The 21301-nt window shown below is 46.3% G+C and overlaps 1 protein-coding gene across 1 annotated transcript in view; it reads right to left on the bottom strand.

The window, feature by feature from the left end:
* LOC140396462 (leucine-rich repeat-containing G-protein coupled receptor 5A-like) overlaps positions 1 to 21301 on the bottom strand; it is a 205884-nt gene that overhangs the window by 125369 nt on the left and 59214 nt on the right. The window contains exon 2 of the mRNA XM_072485108.1: positions 18217 to 18288. Coding sequence (XP_072341209.1) covers positions 18217 to 18288 — 72 coding nt within the window. The remainder of the gene's footprint in view (positions 1 to 18216; positions 18289 to 21301) is intronic.

Raw genomic sequence — 21301 nt, 5'->3', positions numbered from 1 at the left:
GAGGTCTGAGGGGGAAGTAAATTAGAGTGGGTTAATTCAATCAAACCCAGTACGGAAAGAGAAATAAAGACAGGAAAGGCTGGTTTAAGAGAGAGAGAGAGAAAGAAGAGACAGGGAAGAAAAGGGAAGCAAAAGATTACGGGCGGGATTTAACTAAATGGGAACAAAGTTCCATAGCGGTTGCGTTTAGCCGCGTGTTTCCCAGTGCTGGCAGCACCGAGAATCACAATGCTATAAAATGGCACTCGTGTTAGGTAGGGGGCCCCAGCGGGAAATGCACGGCCGAGGCTGCACGTAGCACCGTTTTGTGCACTGAGGAGTTCCGCTCACGGGATCTCCTCAGTGTAGTGAGAGATTGGGATGGCATTTTTAAATGGCATCCCAATTTCTGGAGCCCCCCAAGCCACAATGCACGATGGGAGGGTCCCCCAAATCCCCCACCTACCTCAACACCCAAGCACACCTGGCCAGATTGCCACCGCTCAGAAATTGCCAGCTTGGCACATTGGGGTGGGGGAGGGGGGAAGTCTGGTACTCAGGGGTTGGTGGCGGGGACTGGCGGGGGGAGTATGGGGGAGGAGGAATGGAGCGGCATGGGCGGCACTGCTGGACATGGGTGGGCTGGGGCATAGAACGGTTCTGGGCAGGGGTGGTGCCAGGCCCAGTGTGGCTGGGAGACCCTCTTCCCGGATCTACGCCGCTCGCAAAGCCTCATGAGATTCAATGCAATCTCGCGAAATGTTGTGATGTAAATCGTGACCATTGTGGGCAGGATCACCTTTTGGCAACTAGTTTGACTCGAATATGCAGATTCCAAAGGTACCTGAGGTTTTGGGATTCATCCCCTTTGCCTCGGAGACCCCGGGTATTTGTCGTTCAGCACAAGCCACCACAAATGGGGACCAGGCTGAATGGAACTCGTGGGGTCTCCCAGGGAATCAGGAGCCTCCAGCTGCGTGCCCTTTGGGTAGGGAGGTGCCACCTGGACAGGCTGACAGTGTTAGCCTAACAACCTGGCAGTGCCAAGGTGCCCAGGTGGCACTGCCAGGTTGGTGGTGCCAAGCTGGCATTTTTTGCATAAGTGCGATCAGGCTGTGGAAGGCCTTCCTGGGTGTTGGGGAGGGGCCGCCGGGGAGGGTGCTGGGGGTTGCTTTGGAGGCCTCGGCGATTGGTACACCATTTTTAAATGGCAGCCCGCTCTCTCGCGACACTCGGTAATTCTGGCGAGCGGAGCTCCTCAGTGTACAAAACGGGTCTATGTATGGTCTCGGCCATGCCTTCCCCACTGAGGCCCCTTGCATTGTATAGCCATGTGTTTCTCAGCTCTGCGTTTGCTATGGGACTTTGTCCCCAATTAGTTGAATCGCGCCCTTAGCCATTTTGGGGGAGAATTTCACCCAGTGTTTAATAATCTTGAGAAACTCAGAGTTCAATAGACACGTTAAATGTTTGACATTGATGGTTTGTAATTCTCTGTAACATTAAAATCTTGTTTTGCATCAGCGGCAGGGAAGAGAATGGGCGGTTTCATGATCCAGATGAGCTGGAAGAATTACAGATGTACACTTTAAAATTACAATTAAGCAGCAGGACATAATACCAGAATTTCAGTTCAGCGTCCAGTGCAACAAGCAACTTTGTTTACATAATAGTTAGTTTCAGGCACAGAGGTTAGACCAAGGTAAGAATAAAATATCATCAAACTGACGAACAAACACAAGTCTTTTTTTAACAGTCTTTTTAAAATTTGTTTATAGGATGTGGGCTTTGCTGGTCAGGCCAGCATTTATTGCCCATCCCTTAACAAATACAGATTTGTTAACAAAGAGACTTGTGTATGTTAGGGTGCAGTTAAACTACCACTTTGACACAGGGGAAAAATATTTTCTTATGTGCTGCATAATTGTGGAGCCAGCACCTGAAGGCAGATTTCCATTATCCTCAGGCAGACAAGCATAGGGTAGTGTTAGGAGAGGGAGATATTAGGAACTTGAGTATAGACATGGGATCGAAGATGCAGTCGGCAATTTAGGGGTTAACAGACTGAGGGAAAAACTGCTAGCAAGGAGTCAGAGGGCTACACCCACACCTGGTTTGAGTTATATTGTCTCATTCAGACTTAAACTTGTTAGTGGGAATACAGAGGATGCCCCTGTTCAGCCAGGATGATCCACTCGAGATCCATTGTCCTTCAGGACACTCATGTTTGACCAGCCATTAGCCCATCACAGAGCCTGATGGCCTCTTTTGTCTGTAAATGGGAGGTGAGTTGCATATCAATCGCATGGCTGTTCTTTTATCTAAACGGGTGTGGGAAATCAGATAGACAAGATAACGATAATAGGTTCAAGTCTGGACACCCCAGGCGAGAATCTTTGTTTGAGGGGCTGGGTGGAGTTCAGAGAGAGCCCAAAAGACGTGCTATTAGGTGAATTGGACATTCTGAATTCTCCCTTAGTGTTCTTGAACATGCGAAGGAGTATGGCGACTAGGGGCTTTTCACAGTAACTTCATTGCTATATTGGTAATGTAAGCCGATTTGTGACATTAATAAAGATTATTAGATTGGCAGCACGGTGGCACAAGTGGTTAGCATGGTTGCCTCACGGCGCCGAGGTCCCAGGTTTGATCCCAGCTCTGGGTCACTGTCCGTGTTGGAGTTTGCACATTCTCCCCGTGTTTGCGTAGGTTTCACCCCTACAATCCAAAAGATGTGCAGGATAGGTGGATTGGCTACGGTAAATTGCCCCTTAATTGGAAAAAGTAAATTGAATACTCTAAATTTCTAAAACAAAAATTTTTAAAAATATTATTCGATAATAATATTAATTATTAGAGAGGAAGAACCCCGTTTGAACAGATGGGGAGAAGGATTTTTAAAGCCATAGGGAGAGGTCATGGAAAGCTGTTCCAGAGACAGGCTATCAAAAGGGTTCTGAAGTAACTTCACCATAAGAAAAAAATAGCTTTGTAAATGCAAGTATCACCTTTGCCTACCTGTGTAAATGGAATGAGTGCTGCATATTCCTTTGAAGCGCTGTTTAATGGGAACTTGCGTGTTAGGGTTAAGAAACTGCATGTAATCTGTTATTGTTAGGATTGAAGTTTAAAAGTTGAAATATTGTTTTTCTTTTGTTTTAATAAAGTTGGTTTATAAAATAACAAAGCCCTATTTATTCTGTTATCACTCCTGGAGTGGATCAATCTTTCCGCACCGCATTAAAACTTAAAAACATCTTGGTTCTGGTCCAGTATCTTAACCTCTGCTGAGAGCTGACCAGGCATCCGTAACAGTTGGAGAGGACCAGCTAAGGCAGTGTATCACTCACAACCCGATTCAATAGCTGGTATGGCTTCCCCCGTTTTTCCTCAGGTCAATTTGTAATTGAGAAATCACAGGACCCTACACTTGCTGAAGGACTGCAATGCAATTTTTAGATTACAATGGGTGGAATGTGCACCCACCAAAGCTCCTCCTGACTCCGTCCAGGCCCACTCCCTGCAATATCCTCCACCACGCCATAGTGGAGCAAGTGGAATTCCTCACTTGCCCCCTTCAGCCAGCAAGCATGTAAACAACTACTCAGATTGTGGCAACGAGGCCTCTGCTCAGGGACTTTATATTGGCGGCACAAGCAGTTCTCCTGTTTCCTGACTGAAAGTTGCTCATAGTTAATACCTATTGCATTGAACTCTGCGGTGTACATTTTTCCGAAGCATATCTTCATGCCCACACTGTCTTGTTACTCTTTGGGGAATAATCGGGGGGGGGGGGGCACAAGGCCTCCCTAGTGATGCACTGGGGAGTAGCTACATACTGAATGGGTACAGGCTGGCATCATTGTGACTCAGACTTTATAATTGAACACACTTTTTTCATTCATTCTTGTCATGCAAGCCTGGCGTTTACTGTCCATTTCATACAACTTGCTGATTTGCCAGGTTGGCCACATCAGAGGGCAGTTAAGCCTCAGCCATATTGATGTGGATCAGATCATGTCAGGACGAAAGGTTTCCATCCCTAAACCGATATTTAGCTTCAGAGTCATTATTTTTTCCAAATTGGTACCAGTCTTGTTTTTCTTAAAACCAAATTCACACTCTCTAACTGGTGTGTTTTGAAACCAGTCTCTGGAATACTAACCCAGACGTCTGAATATCTAATGCAATCTTGACTCTGAAATACTCGCTGTGCTTGTTTTGAAGGTATTTTATGGACAAAAGGCTAAAGGTTCAACGTGTAGAGCACGGAAAAAAATGACCACAAAGTGTAGCTCCATGAAGCCCATTTTTTGGCACTATGTCTTGGCTCCAAGATGGCGTCCGTGCATACGTGTACATTTCTGGTGTGCACTGTGCAGATGCTATTTTAGTGAGGACAGGCTGTGATTTCAATCATCTTGTAATGATGAAGTGAAACGGGAGCATTTGGAGCTCAACATGCCAGCTATCGCCCACACTTAGTCCCACAATTTGAGCACATGATCAGCAGCAGAAAGGGTCTACCCCCCACCCCCTAAAAAGATTGACTACTATTTTAGGTTACTTGTTGATTCATTTCTAGTGGCTGTTGATGCATTTGTTAGATGTGTTTAAAAGTTTGAGAGTTCTTTAAGGGTGCCGAACAGGCTTGACTTCAAAGATTCTACACAAAATCTCTGCATTGTGGTTGCAGTGTATATAAAATCCATAGAGTCCCATAGAACTCCGACAGTGCAGAAAGAGGTCATTCAGTCTGCACGGGCCCTCTAACTAGGTCCACTCCCCCACCCTATCCCCATGACTCCACCTAACCTGGGCATCTTTAGACGCTAAGGGGCAATTTAGCATGGCCAATCCACCTAACGAGCACATCTTTGGATTGTGGGAGGAAACTGGAGAACGTAAAAATTCCACACAGACAGTAACCCAAGGCCAGAATCAAATTTGGGTCCCTGGCGCTGTGAGGTAACAGTGCTAACCACTGTGCCAATGTGCCACCCTTTGAGCTACGGCATGACACGAGCAGAGGTGACATAAAGCAGAATAAGCTGTTAGAACGATGGTGATTTGGGAGACAGTGCAGGAGTGGGGGAAAGGGTGCTCAGTAGGAGGCTATACCTGTCCCAGATGTTCAGGGAGGGCTGGCAGCTCAGCAGCCTCAGAGTGGACCCGCTAGCGGTGACCAGGGCCTAGATTTCAGGATAAGGGCACATCGGTGACTGGGCGCCCACAGGGAAAGGTAATTGGGGCCCGGGGAGAGAGCCTTAATTGGCCACTTAAGTGGCTGAATTAGACACCTGGTGAGTGGTGTGTCTGCCAGTTTTCACACTGCTGGTAAAATAGACTGGCAGCAGGAAGACATTGGACACGTCCATGCCTCTCAGGCATCCTTCTGTACCATTCCCCAGCCTTCACACCTCCCAGGCTGTGACCAAGGAATTGGTAAAATCGTAGCCAGTATGTCACAGAACTGAACACGAGGGAGGTATTGTTTTAGTTTCATCACTCCCTGCAGCATCTACAATGCTCGCTCTATTGACGGCAACAGCTGGCTCAGCGATCAGTGCAAGAACATGTCACTGTTCCCCACACACCCCTCCCCACCAGTCTTGTGTTGCTAATTTTATTTATTCGTCACTTTGTCCTGCAGGAGAGGGAGGTGCGTCATGCCTATGGTGCAATAAAGTTGGATAACATGGCAGTCATTGTTGAATAGCTGTGAGATACAGGTGTGAAGTTTGTAGCCGTGTGAAGTGGGTGTTGGTGAGGTAAAGCTCTGACTGTGAGGTTTGAATTGTGACTGATACGAGATTGTTGATAGGTGAGTGGTGGCGGAAGGGTGCATGGAGCAGTCTCTGAGGCTAATGGTTCAATTGGTGGGATATGGCATCTGAAGATATATCCACTGGCTTTGATCACTCACATGACATTATTGAACTGTTTGCAGCACTGCATGCAGGCCCTCAGGGCTAGATCCTTGGCATTGACCATCATGGTTATCTGATCTCACTGCTTTCACAAGGTTTGTCTGGAGGGCCTCATGGTCCGATTGATAGATCTCTCCTCCTCTCCACCAGCACCAAGACCTGCAATGCAGTGTCCGCAAAATCTTGGAGCAGGCTCTCTGCCATTGAGTGTTCCTCACGGCAAAATCACTTTTAGAATGATTTTCAACACCCGCTCCAGTCACAATGCAGCTCCTCCTTAAGAGGTGTGGCCTACTTTTAACTCGATCCAGCCTGACTTCCGGTGGCGTTTGCGAGCGGGTCGGCCGCATCGAGAGGAGCTCCCGCCGGTGACCACTATTTGCAGTGCTTTCGGGGCTTTTCCCGATTCTTCGCTCTCCCCCCCGATTATTGTCAGCCTTTGGGGCCGTGCCGGGCATCAAACGGGGCCAGTTGGAAAACCGGCGAGGACCCCCGCGCGGGTGTCGGGCAGTTGGTGCTGTGGTATCGGGCCCAGCACGTGCGGAGGTCGGAGCAGCGGGGGCGGAGCCAAACGGAGGTCGAGGTGGCAGGCCCGAAGCCAGGGCGCGATGTAGGTGAGATGTCCCACATCGGGTAGCTCCAGCCTAGAACGTGGTAAGAAGACTGAAGTTCAGTCCCAGGGATATTCTGGAGGAATACAACAAAGAAGAGAAAGAAATGTTAAAGAAACTTGGTGAAAGTTTTTTTTTCTTTTTTTGAAGGAAGAATTTTTTGTTTTTCTATAAAAAAAAAAGATTGAAGAAGGAAAGAAGGGTGGAAAAAAAAAGGAAAAATAATAAGTCGTTAAAGGTTGCGAAAAGCAGCGTCGAAGAAGGGAGGAAACGCAGACTCGCCATTGAATGAGAGGACCAGCAAAAGTGCTGACAAGATGGCGGATGCCAGACCGCATGGTGGGGCCGCACTACTTACGGTGGGGAAGATGACCGAGGTGATGGCGGTGGAGCTGGAAAAGCAGTTTGCGAGGCACATGGAGGCTTTGAGGAAGGAGATGGCAGTCGCATTGAAGTCACTGGTGGAGGAGGCAATCGCCCCGGTGAGGGTAGCTGTGGCAAAGACATCGGCCGAGGTGACAGAGCAGGGCAAGAAGATGAAGGAAGTGGAGGAGGCTGTGTCGCAGCACAGCGCCCAGTTCACCTCGATGGGGGTCAAGCTGCGGAGGGTGGTGGAGGTCAACAGAGGACTCCGAGCAAAGCTCTAGGACTTGGAGAACCGCTAGAGGCTGCACAATCTGTGAATTGTGGGCTTGCCCGAAGGGACAATGATGTGTTAGGCAGGTTGGTTCGCTGTGGACTGCACTCGATGCAGGGAAGTTAGAAACAGACGTCCAACACAGGAGAAGATCCAACACTGTTTTATTCAACTAGATGAACTGCTGTACATATTCAGCTGTGGGTCGACACTATACTGATCTGACTAGTGACCTTGTAGTAGCCTGACCAGACTTACTAGCTACCGCATGGTGTTTGTGCTTGCTAGCTCGTGGACTCTGACTGTCTCAGTGGCTGGGTCCCGAGAGAGCGGGAAACCTAGTGCCCTCTGGCTTTAAAGTGGTAGTGTCCTGTCTGGTGATTGGCTGTGCTGTGTTGTATGCTTACTGGTCATCCTGTGTGTCAGTCACTGCCTGTCTGTGTCTCATTATATACATGAGTGGATATTATGACATCTCCCCCTTTTTTTTGAGTTAAATAAATACTGAGATTATGTATATATATATATATATATATATGCCTGACTATATACAAACGGTGATTGAACAAACATATATACATGGGGAGGTGTCAATAGTGCAGATACATGGCAAGCTAAGCAATATTTACAAGAGTTAAGTCGATGGATTCCGTCACAAAAATTTACAAAAGTTAAGTCTACAGATTCAGTCTTTGTGGCGGGCGACGAATTCTTGTCGATCACCGCAGAGGTGGATCAGGAGCCGCCTGCACGTGGAGACGTGGGGTCGCTGCCATTGCAGTGGTCGCGTGGGCCGGCAGGATCGCTGGCAGATTGGTGGCCTCGTGGCAGGGTACGTCCGGAGGAAGCATGATAGCCGGTGGAGCACTGCGGTCAGGGGTGGTGGGCTTGGAACTCTTCGCAATGCCCGTCTGTTGCGCCGTAGCTGGGAGCCATCAGCCATGCAAACAATGAAAGACCTCGGGGCAACTTGTTTGACGTCAAGAGCTGTGGCTGACCAAATGCCCTCAGGCAACTGGACGTGAACATGATCGGCTGGAGCCAACTCAGGTAAATCCGTGGCATGAGCATCATACGTGGCCTTCTGTTGGGCCCGGAACTGCTGCAATTTATGTAGTACCACGAGGTGGTCAAGGTCTGGAACATGGATTGCTGGAACTGTGGTCCTCAGAGTGCGATTCATGAGCTTCTGCGCTGGAGACAACCCAGTGGACAGTGGGGTTGTCCTGTATGCCAGCATTGCCAGGTTGAAGTCGGAGCCTGAGTCTGCAGCTTTGCACAGCAACCGCTTGACAATATGGACCCCTTTCTCGGCCTTCCCATTTGATTGCGGGTAGTGGGGACTGGAGGTAATGTGACGGAAGTTGTAGGACTGTGCAAAATCAGACCATTCTTGGCTGTAAAAGCATGGACCGTTGTCGCTCATTACCGTGAGCGGTATCTCGTGCCTGGCGAACGTTTCTTTGCAGGCTTTGGTAACCGCATTCGATGTGAGGTCGGACAGTTTCACCACTTCTGGGTAACTGGAGAAGTAGTCGACCAGGAGTACGTAGTCACGCCCCTTGACGTGAAAAAAGTCTACACCTACTTTGGACCACGGAGAGGTCACGATCTCGTGCTGTTGCAGTGTTTCCTTGGGTTGAGCTGGTTGAAACTTCTGTCAGGTGGGGCAGTTGAGGATCGTGTTGGCAATATCCTGGTTAATGCCCGGCCAGTAAACCGCCTCCCGAGCTCTGCGTCGGCATTTCTCGACTCCAAGGTGACCCTCATGGAGTTGACCCAGCACCATAGCCTGCATGCTTTGAGGAATAACGATCCTGTCGAGTTTCAGAAGGATTCCCTCCACAACCGTCAGCTCGTCTTTAACATTAAAGAATTGGGGACATTGTCCCTTCTGCCAGCCATGGGTAAGGTGCTGCATCACCCGCTGCAGTAAAGGATCCTTGGCCGTTTCCTCGCGAATTTGAACCACACGTTCATCAGAGGCTGGGAGGTTGGTGGCACACAATTGCACTTGCGTTTCCATGTGGCAGTTGAAGTCACCTTGTTCACACGGTGTGGTGATGGACCGGGATAGGGCATCTGCAATGATCAGCTCTTTGCCTGGCGTGTAGACAAGTTCGAAGTCATAGCGGCGGAGTCGAAGATGAATTCGCTGTAACCGAGGTGTCATGTCATTTAAATCCTTCTGGATTATGTGGACTAGAGGCCTGTGGTCCGTTTCCACCGTGAATTTCGGCAGGCCGTAAACGTAGTCATGAAACTTGACTAGTCCTGTCAGGAGACCCAGACACTCCTTTTCGATCTGGGCATACCATTGCTTAGTGGGCGTCATGGCCCTGGAGGCATATGCCTGGAGCCCAGGACGAGGAGTCATTTCCCTGGAGAAGCACCGCTCCCTGGAGAATGCCGTCCTGGCTTGCATCAGTTGATATCTTGGTTTCCTTGGTTGGGTCGAAGAATGCTAGAACTGGGGCTGTGGTGAGCTTTGCCTTCAGCTCACGCCATCCCGCTTCATGTGTGGGCAGCCACTGGAATTCTGTTGACTTCTTAACGAGATGGCAGAGGGCCGTGGTGTGGGATGCCATATTGGGAATGAATTTCCTGAGAAAGTTGACCATCCCGGGAAGCGGAGGACCGCCTTCTTGACCTTCGGGGTCTTCATGGCGTTGATCGACAAGACCTTGTCGGCATCTGGCCGCACACCCTGCCGCGAGATGTGGTCGCCTAGAAACTTTATTTCAGATTGGCCAAATGAGCACTTGGCCCTGTTGAGCTGGAGACCATGTTCATGAATTCGCTGGAAGACCTGCTTGAGGCGAGCGATGCGTTCCTGGGGCGTTGTGGACCAGATGATCACGTCGTCCACATATAGTCGTAACCCACTCGATGCCCTCCATCATCTGCTCCATGATGCGATGAAACACTTCGCAGGCAGATATGATGAAATGAATGAAATGAAAATCGCTTATTGTCACAAGTAGGCTTCAATGAAGTTACTGTGAAAAGCCCCTAGTCGCCACATTCCGGCGCCTATTCGGGGAGGCTGTTACGGGCTGATACCGAAAGGCATGCAGTTGTAACAGTAGCGGCCGAACGGGGTGTTGAACGTGCACAGCTTGCGGCTGGATGCGTCCAGCTGTATTTGTCGAAAACCCCAGGAGGCGTCCAGCTTAGTGAAGAATTTGGCATGAGCCATCTCACTGGTTAACTCTTCATGCTTCAGGATCAGGTAGTGCTCCCGCATGATGTTGCGGTTTAGATCCTTGGGATCAATGCAAATGCAGAGGTCCCCTGATGGCTTCTTTACGCAGACCATGGAGCGGACCCAGTCTGTTGGCTCCGTGACCTTCGAGATGATGCCCTGGTGTTGGAGGTCCTGTAATTGCTTTTTCAGACGATCCTTGAGGGGCGCCGGCAGAGGGGTAGCGTTCGGCTTGAGCAGTATTTTGTATCGGTACGGGAGCGTGCCCATTCCATCGAATACACTGTGGTACTGCGTGATAATGTCGTCTATGTCGGCTTGCAAATTTCCATCGGGCGTGGCCGTCGCCGGTGATGATGACATGGTGTGGACTCGCTAAAAAAAGGTAAGGATCCAATGGAGTGTGGGTCGTATCGGCCCATATCACTTCTGAATGTGGACGCAAAAGTATTGGTGAAGGTACTGGCTGGAGGAGTGCCTCCCGAAGGTGATAGGTGAAGATCAGGCGGGGTTCGTGAGAGGGAGGCAGCTCTTTTTAAATGTTAGAAGGGCACTGAACGTTGTTATGGCACCGGCAGAGGGGAAGGAAACAAAGGTGGTTGTGGCATTGGACGCTGAGAAGGCGTTTGGCTGGGTAGAATGGAGGTACTTGATGGCAGTTCTGGAGCGGTTTGAGATTGGACCAAGATTTGTGAACTGGGTAAAGCTACTATATAAGGAGCCGAGGGCGAGTGTCCGCACAAAAAACATCAGCTCGAGATACTTTTCTCTCCACTGTGGGACTAGGCAGGGATGTCCTATGTCCCCCCTGCTGTTTGCACTCGCGATTGAGCCGTTGGCCATGGCATTAAGAAGTTCGGGGGTATGGAAAGAAATAGTGCGGGGGGGATAGAGCATAGGGTGTGCTTAAATGCCGATGACTTGCTGTTATATGTGTCGGAACCGAGTGTGTCGAGAGGGGGAATATTGGAGCTGCTTCGAGTGTTTGTGTCTTTCTCGGGGTACAAACTAAATCTAGACAAAAGTGAGTATTTTGTGGTGTCTCGGCCGGGTGTGGGGGCAGGGGGGGCGGGGGGGGGGGGGGGGGGGGGTGAGGGGGGGCTGCCATTCCCTAGGGCAGGGACTCACTTTAGGTACCTGGGGGTGCAGGTTGCCCGGGAGTGGGGGGGGCTCCACAAGTACAACATTTCTAGTTTGGTGGGGAGAGTGAAAGCTGATGTGGCAAGGTGGGATGGTCTCCCTCTGTCACTGGCGGGTCGGGTACAGGCGGTTAAAATGAACGTGTTGCCGCGATTTCTGTTTATTTTCCAATGCCTGCCGATTTTCCTGCCAAAAGCTTTTTTCAGAGAGATTGAGGGAAGGATTACATCGTTCATATGGGGAGGGAAGGTAGCCAGAGTTAGAAAGGTGCTGCTACAGAGGAGAAGGCAGGCAGGGGGTTTGGGTCTTCCGAACCTGATGTATTACTACTGGGCGGCGAACATGGAGAAGGTGCGGAGCTGGGTCAGAGGGGTGGATTCTCAGTGGGTCAGAATGGAGGAGAGTTTGTGCAGGGGGTCGGGATTGAAAGCAATAGCAACAGCGCCGCTCCCGATAGCCCCGGGGAAGTAATCAGGGAGTCCGGTAATAATAGCTTCATTGAGAATTTGGAGGCAGTTTCACCAACACTTCAGGATGGGGGCAGGGTCAAGGGAACTGCCAATTCGGGGGAACCGCAGATTTGAGCCAGGGAGGTGGGATGGAAATTTTCGGAAATAGCAGGAGAAGTGGATTAAGACACTAAAAGATTTGTTTCTTCGGGGTCGGTTTGCAGGATTGAAGGAGCTGGAAGCGAAGTATGGGCTGGAGCAGGGGGAAATGTTTAGATACATGCAGATTCAAGATTTTGCCAGAAAGGAGATACAGAGCTTCCCGGTGGAGCCGGCCTCCACATTGCTGGAGGAGGTGCTGACGACAGGGGTACTGGAGAAGGAGATAGTGTCAGCGGTTTACAGAGCTATTGTGGAAGAGGAGAAGACACCACTGGAAGGGATCAAAGCAAAGTGGGAGGAAGAGTTGGGAGAGGGTATGGAGGAGGAGTTCTGGTGTGAGGTGCTCCGGAGAGTGAACGCCTCCACCTCATGCGCGAGGTTGGGGCTGATACAGCTGAAGGTGGTATATAGAGCGCACCTCACGAGGGCAAGGATGAGACGATTCTTTGAAGGAGTAGAAGATGTGTGTGAACGTTGCAGGGTGGCCCCCGCTAATCACGTTCATATGTTTTGGTCCTGTCCAAAGCCAGAGGATTACTGGAAGGAGGTTTTTAGGGTAATTTCTAAAGTGGTGTGTGTTTTAACGGCGACTGTGGGTGATCCCTAATTCCTTTGTGTCATTTGTTTGTGTGAACATGCGGGTTAATGTTTGGTGTTTGGTGGGAGGATGGGATCGTTGTTATCGATATGGGGATTGACATATTTGTTACTGATTATTGTTTATTGTTGGTGGGTGTAAATTTGGGCGAAAATGTGAAAAAGGAGGAGAATAAAAAAATTTTTTTTTAAAAACTCGATCCAGCCTCTGACGATTTTGTACCCCTGCTTAGGCATGCAGCCACTTGCCAGCCCACTTAGCATTGGCTGCACGCTCCAATCGTTTAAGTCACCTGGCGCACTGCCTGCATCGGAAGCAACAGGTGTGTGGTGATCCCATTCCCATGCCCGTTTTTGGGCCCTGTCCAAATTCGCCCCCAACACGTTTAAACTTTTAGTCCTGACAAAAACACTGTAGTGTTCAGTAACAAAAACAATTTACCAAACCTATTTCTAAGTTACACCAGGAATCCAAAGTGATTCCAACATAATTCCCTGAAGAGGTAGTGTGAGTTTGAAGACTATTATAACAGTCTACTCAGTTATTGGTCTCCGAATCAAAACACCCTTTAATCAAGTGGCAGTTATTCGACTCTGTCCCAGCAGCGATGAGATGTTTAAATGATCAGAAAAAGATCTGAAATCAGCAACAGATTTAAACTGTACGAAGCCAGCTGCTGGCAGAACATTCCAGAAACCATTACTTCTACAAGTGAGAGAGAATTTCTGAAGACGCTGTTTTTTGTTCTGTTTGAGGTACTGCACACAGTAATTAAAATGAATAAACCCTGCCAGTTCAGATTGAATTGGCTAAATTGCACTGGAAAGAAAACAAATATTCAATTTATGTTCCCAAATGGAACAAAGGATTTTCTTCAATTGAAAACCTGAAGCTTTTTCTGCTGCCGCCAGAGTGAAAACATGCTCCAAGGAGTTGGCTGTACTGTTATTTAAATAATAATAATAATAATAATAATAATTGCTTATTGTCCCAAGTAGGCTTCAATGAAGTTACTGTGAAAAGCCCCTGTCGCCACATTCCGACGCCTGTTCGGGGAGGCCGGTACGGGAATTGAACCCGCGCTGCTTGGCAATGTTCTGCATTACAAGCCAGCTGTTTAGCCCACTGTGCTAAACCAGCCCCTTATTTCTGCCACATTTCAGATCTTTCTTCTGATCATTTAAACATCACATGTAAAAGTGTAACACTGGGTGAACAATGTGCCTGTACCTTAACAACTGGGCACCAGGAGTGTAATGAGCAAACTACTTTTGTGTTGCACTGCCTTGTAGCTGATTGGTGAACTGGAGATTCTGACACAGGGCTATTAAGACAGGGCTACAGACATTTCTATCATGGAATATTATCAGGCTGACTTTGAGAAACATCAATAAATAACTCTACTGCAATGCAAGCTGCATCTGTCTCCTTATCAACAATTCCTTACTTGTTAATTGGACTTTAACATGCACAAGTACACTAATCACTCAAAAGTATGTCTATGGTGAGGAGGTGTTTCAACATTTTTCTTTGTTTTCCCAGTTATTTTTTTAGTTTTGTGATCCATTTGTTGATTAAATCATCGATCTTATAAATAAATAAGCAAGAAATAGTTAAACAAAGTCAGGTTACAACACCACCACAAGGCCAATTCTGTTTTAAAGAGAAACTACACTATCAAGTTCCCAAAAGAACTAAGGATGGACAATAAATACCGTCCCAAGAACAAAGATTTAATTAATCTGATTACATGAAGGGTGTGGCGTACTGGATTCCAGAAGTAGGCACCACTGGCTTGTGCTGGGGAGTGTCGTGTTATTCACCCTGGGGTAACACGGACTGCAACAGGATGCAGTTGGACTGTAAAGCAGACACCAAACGAAGGCGTTGGTTCAATGCGATTTATTGAACTTCTGTAACAATGCTGGCTGTGGGTTGACACTCTACTACTCTAAGTGTACTAACTCTGACCAACTAGACCAGACTAGCTCTGATCCACGTGTACAAGGTGCTGACTGATATATACACCCTGACTGTCACTACAGTTGTCACCAGTGTAAAAAGGCGGAATGCTGATGCCTCGTGGGTTTTATAGTAGGAAGCCCCACTCCAGTATTCTTTCTGGTGATTGGTTGTGTTCTGTCCTGTGTGTTGATTGGCTAACCTGGGTGTCTGTCACTGTCTGACTTTACCTCATGATGTGCATGGGTGCATATTATGACAGGGAGCTGGGGAAAACAGGAATGCTGGCTGTTGAATAAAATAATGTAATAAAATAAAAAGTTTGGTATATTTGCCAGTCTAAAATTACTGCACTTCAAAACTATTTAATTGCTCGGAATGTCCTGAGAGATATTACGAGGAGCCATATGTAGCATTCAGAGGGTTGTGCGAGTAGGAGACCCACTCCAGAGACTTGGGACATAATCTAGGCTGACACTCCAATGCAATACTGAAGAAGTGTTGCACTATGGTCGATGCCATCTGTCAGATGAGACTTTAAACTATGACTTTGTCTGAACTCTCAATTGCCCAGTAAAGATCCCCTGATCACTATTCAAAGAAGACCATGGGTGTTAGTCCCAGTGTCCTGTCAATATTTATCACTTAACCAACGCCTAATTCTGGACATTTGTTTCACGGGTGTTTGTTGAAGCTTGCTGTGCTCAGTATGGCTTCTGTACTGCCTATTAAATATGGCTACATATCAAAAGTCTTCACTGGAACATCCTGAGGTTGTGGAACCCAGTTTATAAATACAAGCCATTCTTTCCTTCTTTTTCTTCAATCTAGAATGAAATGCCCAGGTATCTTTTTTGGTCTGGATTATGTTGATGTATTTACTTAATTTCTGCCATTTACAGGGAAATGTCCGATCTTTGCCTGTTGTAGTTGCCCTGTGTCTTCACTCCCATTCTGGGCAGGAAGAGGACTGGGAGCATTTAAATGGGGCCCACTTGTCTTAATCGCTATAGCCTTCTGCCACAGCTGCCCGATGGGATATCAATCTGCTGGATAAGTTTCCAGAAGCGGAAGACAGCAGGTGGCAGCTGTTCCCAGCTCTCTTGTCCAAGTGACATCTATTCACTCAATGGCGATTGCGTCAGGCTAGCCAGCCTGGCTGGCAACACTATCAAGTCTGCTGTGATGCTCATCTGGCATTCACAACAGGAGTCACGGAAGAGTCATCAGATGCAGGGGTCCTGACCAACCTTCCCCTCCCTGGCTCAGATGCGTTGGGTCATTACAGCAGCTGTACTACCACAACAATGAGTGCGCTCAAATCTTTGTGTTAACCTTCTTTCTGTGATTCATCTGCTCACTACAAGACTTGCTGAGCCAATGGGCCAGTTGAAAGGCAAATTTAATATCTTGTACCAAGAGTAGATTCTCCCAAAGACAAGTCATTGCGATAGCTGAAAATCTCAGTCAGAAGTTTTAAGAGGCAGATGTAAAATATGGAAGGCTGGCATCACTTTCAATAAAGCAATATGCCATCAACACTAGGCGGCCACAGCTCATACAAGTCTGTAGAATGTAACAGAGATCCGCTAAATACTGGAAAACACTATCATTACTAGCTGGCGATCTCTGTGCTTTCTACAACCCAAGGAAATCTAAATTAGCCTTCATTCTGAATTGCTATACAATTCTTTCAATGTGTGTGCATATTGATTTACCTTTCATGTGCCTGCAGACCATACCAATTTTGTCTGACTTTAATTCTTTCTATGTTTAGATGTGATTTTGAGGAACAGGTGTTATTTGAAGTTTGTAAGGTGGTTTGCTCCAAAATTATTGTTCGACAAAATAAAAGCGACCAGATCCTCTGACTGAATACTTGGTGGTATCCATTTCCTTATTTTCCTTAGAACACCTGTCTTTGGCTTTAAACAATAATTGCGGTAAAAATACACCAACTGGATTATATTCCACGATACACTAAGCCACTCTTTGTTAGAAAACATCCATTTTCCACATTTCAAAATGGAAATTGGACATTCAGTATAAAGCACTTCGACATTCAGTATAAAGCACTTCGAAATCTATCATTTCTGGCTCGATTTCCTACTTCAGCTGCCAGTCCCTACTTTTACCAGTTTTGTTTTGTGGATAAATCCGACTCTCAGTTTCAGGCTCTTAATTCAACCATTATTGTTCAAGCACTTCCTTGCTCAGTTCTTTAGTGTATCTGACGGTTGAGGGACCACTCATTAAGTAAACTAGCATAAAGTGAGTAAAATAGTAACTCCCACCATTTAATTGTGTTATTTTTAAAAATATATCTACACCAGATTTGCTAAGAAACATTTCTGTTAGTTTATTTGGTGGTATAGTTCTGTATTCACATGGTTAAGTGAAAGTGGAAGTGACATCTGTTGGAACCATGAAAGATATAGGCCATAATCCTCCATCCATTGGGACTCTCTGTTCCCGCAGGCAGCAAACCCCGCCTACGGGTATCTTCAATGGGAAATCCCATTGGGCACAGTGAAGTGGTAAATTGGCAGGATTAGCAACCATTTACTTAATTTTGGTCCCACTGTGTAATGAGGTGAAAATTGCATCTCCGTTGTTTTATTTTGAAGTTACAAAAGCATTTGTGGCTTAGGTTAACATTACATTTGGGTTGGTTTCTTTGCCTACATGTCGGGAGTTGTGCTGGCATCCATAGATGGCTGCATTAGATTCCCTGGCCAATAGCTGTCTGCTTGAGAATAAAGTGAAGAGGTTTCTCTTCGTGGATCACTGGGTAAATCCTGAATCAGTGTGGAAATGAGCCATACCGATCAGTAAGGCTTAGTGCTTCATCTGTACTGTCAGCTGATCCTAGCATGGATGCAGATGCAGTGGTCTCTCACTCAGTCTTACTATGATTAGGAATGAGGGAGATGATCATCCCAGGACACCATCCAGTCACCCTGTTGGAAACTGCATGTGTCTGCTTATTTGATAAGGGTGTGATCAAACCCAGCCACAGCTCCCCTGGCTGAACAGCTTGCCAACAGTCTAAACTGAATGAGTGAAGAATGGATACTTGAGTGAATTCCCAGAAAGTTGCCAGCACCCATGAAAAATTATCTTAGTGTGAGCCAGCAACCTTAGGGAGGGGCAGGGGGGTGCAGATTTGGGAAGAAAACTTTAGTAAATTGTTTCTAATGAAGCAAGGACTTAATTGTTTGGCGTATAAATTCATGATGGATTATTTTACCATAATAGGAGCAAGAGTAGGCCATAGGTCACTGAGCACGCTCCACCATCCAGTACAATCATGGTTGACCTTGAACCTCACCTCTACTTTCCTGCCTGGTCCCCATATCACATTTTCATTTGGATTATTGGTTCCCTGTTAGCCATTCCTCTTTCGCATTACTTATTTCAAGCATATTTGTTTAATTTTCTAAACATCTGTCATTATCCTAAAGCAACCATTTTTTATTCCTTGTAGCCACGTGTGATACGCATTATTCTGCTTAAGACTAAGAGTAGCATTCTAATACTTACAACTCCTCCAGGAAATGCAAGTTGAAAAGTCCATTCTGGGGCAGCTCAGTGATATTGTTCATGCTGAGGTCCCTGGGAGAGAAGAATACAATGGAGCGTGTGTTAATCTAAGTTACAACGTTTAGACTTGGCTATTGACAATAACATTTCTTAACTTGGTGATTGAGAATGTCCAATAATATTAAAAATTCAGATAAATAGGATGCAACATATGAACACCGTAGCTATTAGCTTTTGGCTGCTGTTGAGTAAAGAGTTAAACATTCTGCTCCTTTGCCAAACACCTTGGGCTGGATTGTCCATCCCGCCATGCCACATTTCTATTCCACCCCACCGACGGCATGCTCCGTCTGGTCGGCTGGTCAATGGGGTTTCCCATTGTGGGGCAGCCCCACGCTGCCGCGAAACCCCGGGCTGCCGGCAAAACGGAGCATCCGCCGACGGAGAATCCAGCCCCTTTATTTTCCTTGAACACGATACAAAACTCGATCACCATCACCACAAGTGCCACCTGCACCCCCTTTTCATATCAGTGTCAATTATTGGATACTTAACATGAATTTGACATGCAATTGGAATGTCTCTTAGCCCATTCCTAACATTAGATGCTGGTCTTGACTTAATCTCAGGTTTGGTGGAATGTCAATTACATCATTCAGACTCCAGAAACATCCTAAAAATTATTTTTGTAAAGAAGCATTTCAACAGTATATCCTATTCAGAGAAATTAAATAATGATCAACAGTAATTACATTTATAACTAGAAATACCTTTTTGGATGTTCAACGAATCCTTTTAAGTAAGCATGTATAAACAATGTATTTATATCCCTAAAAGTTCATGAATTAAGCAAATGAAATAAAACACAAAACAAAGTTGTAAAGTAATTCAGTGAAATACGACATCTCGTGATGGACATCCGCAATAGTTCTTGTTTCAGGCGAATAATATTCCTGTGCAATGCAACATTGAGTCCACTGCTGCATAAGGTGAACTTATGTTAACAGATTTAATACCATTTCTGTTCACTTTAATATTTTCAGTAGGTTTCCTGTGCTACAAGTATATCGATTATTACACTGATTAACACAGGGAACCAACCCAAATGTAAATATCTCTCTGACAATGCAGTCCCTTTTAGATGCCAAGACGGTTTGATAGAGAAAAGTAAAGTTCACCTCAGTCTCAGGAGCAGTATTGATTCTGATTTTCTGGTAGAAATAAGCAAGGCCCAATTATTCAGGAATAAATGATCTACAATGTCAAAAGCAATGAAAAAGAAACACTTTGATGCATGTGATTAGCTTCTAAAGCTGGATTATCTGTTGCAAAATTAAGATATCATGATAAATGTACTAAATGTGATCTCATATGATAGCTGCAAATGGAGGTTCCCTAAATTAAATTAGCAGCCCCATTTGGGCGACATGGTGGGACTGTGAGCACTGCTCCCTCACAGCTCCAGGCACCGGGGTTGAATTCCGACCTTGGGTCACTGTGTGGAGTTTGTACATTCTCCCCCTGTCTGCGTGGGCTTCCTCTGGGTGCTCCGGTTTCCTCCCACAGTCCACAGATGTGTAGGTTAGGTGGATTGGCCGTGCTAAAATTGCCCCTTCGTATCCAAAACTAAGGTAGGGTTATGAATCATAGAATTTACAGTGCATAAGGAGGCCATTCAGCCCATCGAGTCTGCTCCGGCTCTTGGAAAGAGCACCCTACCCAAGCCCACACCTCCATCCCATCCCTGTAACCCAGCTAACCTTTTTGGACACCAAGGGGCAATTTAGTATGGCCAATCCACCTAACCTGCACATCTTTGGACTGTGGGAGGAAAGCGGAGCACCCGGAGGAAACCCGCACAGACAGGAGGAGAATGTGCAGACTCCGCACAGACAGTGACCCAAGCTGGGAATCGAATCTGGGACCCTGGAGGTGCGAAGAAACAATGCAAGGGCGGGGGAGTGGGCCCCCTTTCAGAGGGTGGGTGCAGACCCGATGGGCCGAATGGCCGCCTTCTGCACTGGAGGGATTATTTGATTAATTTAAGAGTTCAATCAAGATGTTTTTGCTCTGTTTAGATGAGCTGTTATGATGTTTGGTCGTTTGACATTATCTGAAAATGCATCGAACCCGTTTAAAAAAAAATCTAATATATACATATTTATTATCATTTAACATTTTTTTCTGCTTGGATGTACGAGTGAGTTCCAAGAGAATCTGCAAAAGACAAACAGCCCACGGACAATTACTGCCCAAAAAGATTTTAAATATAAACAGTGCTGATCCAAGTCTCTCTTGGGCAGGTGCAGTGAACCACCTCAGATATTCCTGTGGTCAGGGATCAATGGAATGAAATACCTTCACGGTTACTGTAGGAAGTGGCGTAGGAAGTGCACTAATAAGAGAGCTGTCAAAAGAATCTCCCATTCTGTGCACTGCGACTTTGTACTTCTTTTATCAAACCGACTGCAGACAGCTGTCAGATGTTTTGACTGTACAATGCAAGAAAGCCATGCTAAAGTTTAACTGATAGAGTACAAATCCTTGACAATATCATCAAAAGATAATGGAAAACAACATCTGACTGAATGAAACTTTCGTTATCAGTATTAGTGATCACTGCCAGCCCCCACAGTTTTACAAAGCACACTATGTGCTTTTTTGTAACTGATATTTGCCTCTAAGAATGAAGAGAAAACCTTGGAATTCAGAACACTGGAACACATACATGCAGCTAGCATTTGAATATTTAGATTAATGCTCGCCAACATTTCAAATATTTCCTTCAACAACTTACAAATTGTTTCCGAATCTTGTAATCACATAAAGAAAATCAGACTGATTGAATAGCTGGAACATTATAATATGTAGAAAGGAAGATGAGTTTTAATGGTAATGTTTTCCAAAAAATATAATTTGTATAATACTATCTTCTTCCAATAAAATGTTTTTAACCGTCCTTGGATATAAGACCACCAGCGCAGTTTGCAAACATTGCTAGCTGTATTCAAGAAAATATAAAATTGTTTAAAATTATTTGCACGCCCTTAGAAATGATTTCAGTGAGTTGATATCTTGGGATTCA

Source organism: Scyliorhinus torazame, chromosome 19 (genome assembly GCF_047496885.1).
Source record: "Scyliorhinus torazame isolate Kashiwa2021f chromosome 19, sScyTor2.1, whole genome shotgun sequence".
In the NCBI taxonomy this organism is placed as follows: domain Eukaryota; kingdom Metazoa; phylum Chordata; class Chondrichthyes; order Carcharhiniformes; family Scyliorhinidae; genus Scyliorhinus; species Scyliorhinus torazame.
This window is presented reverse-complemented; position numbering and strand designations above follow the sequence as displayed.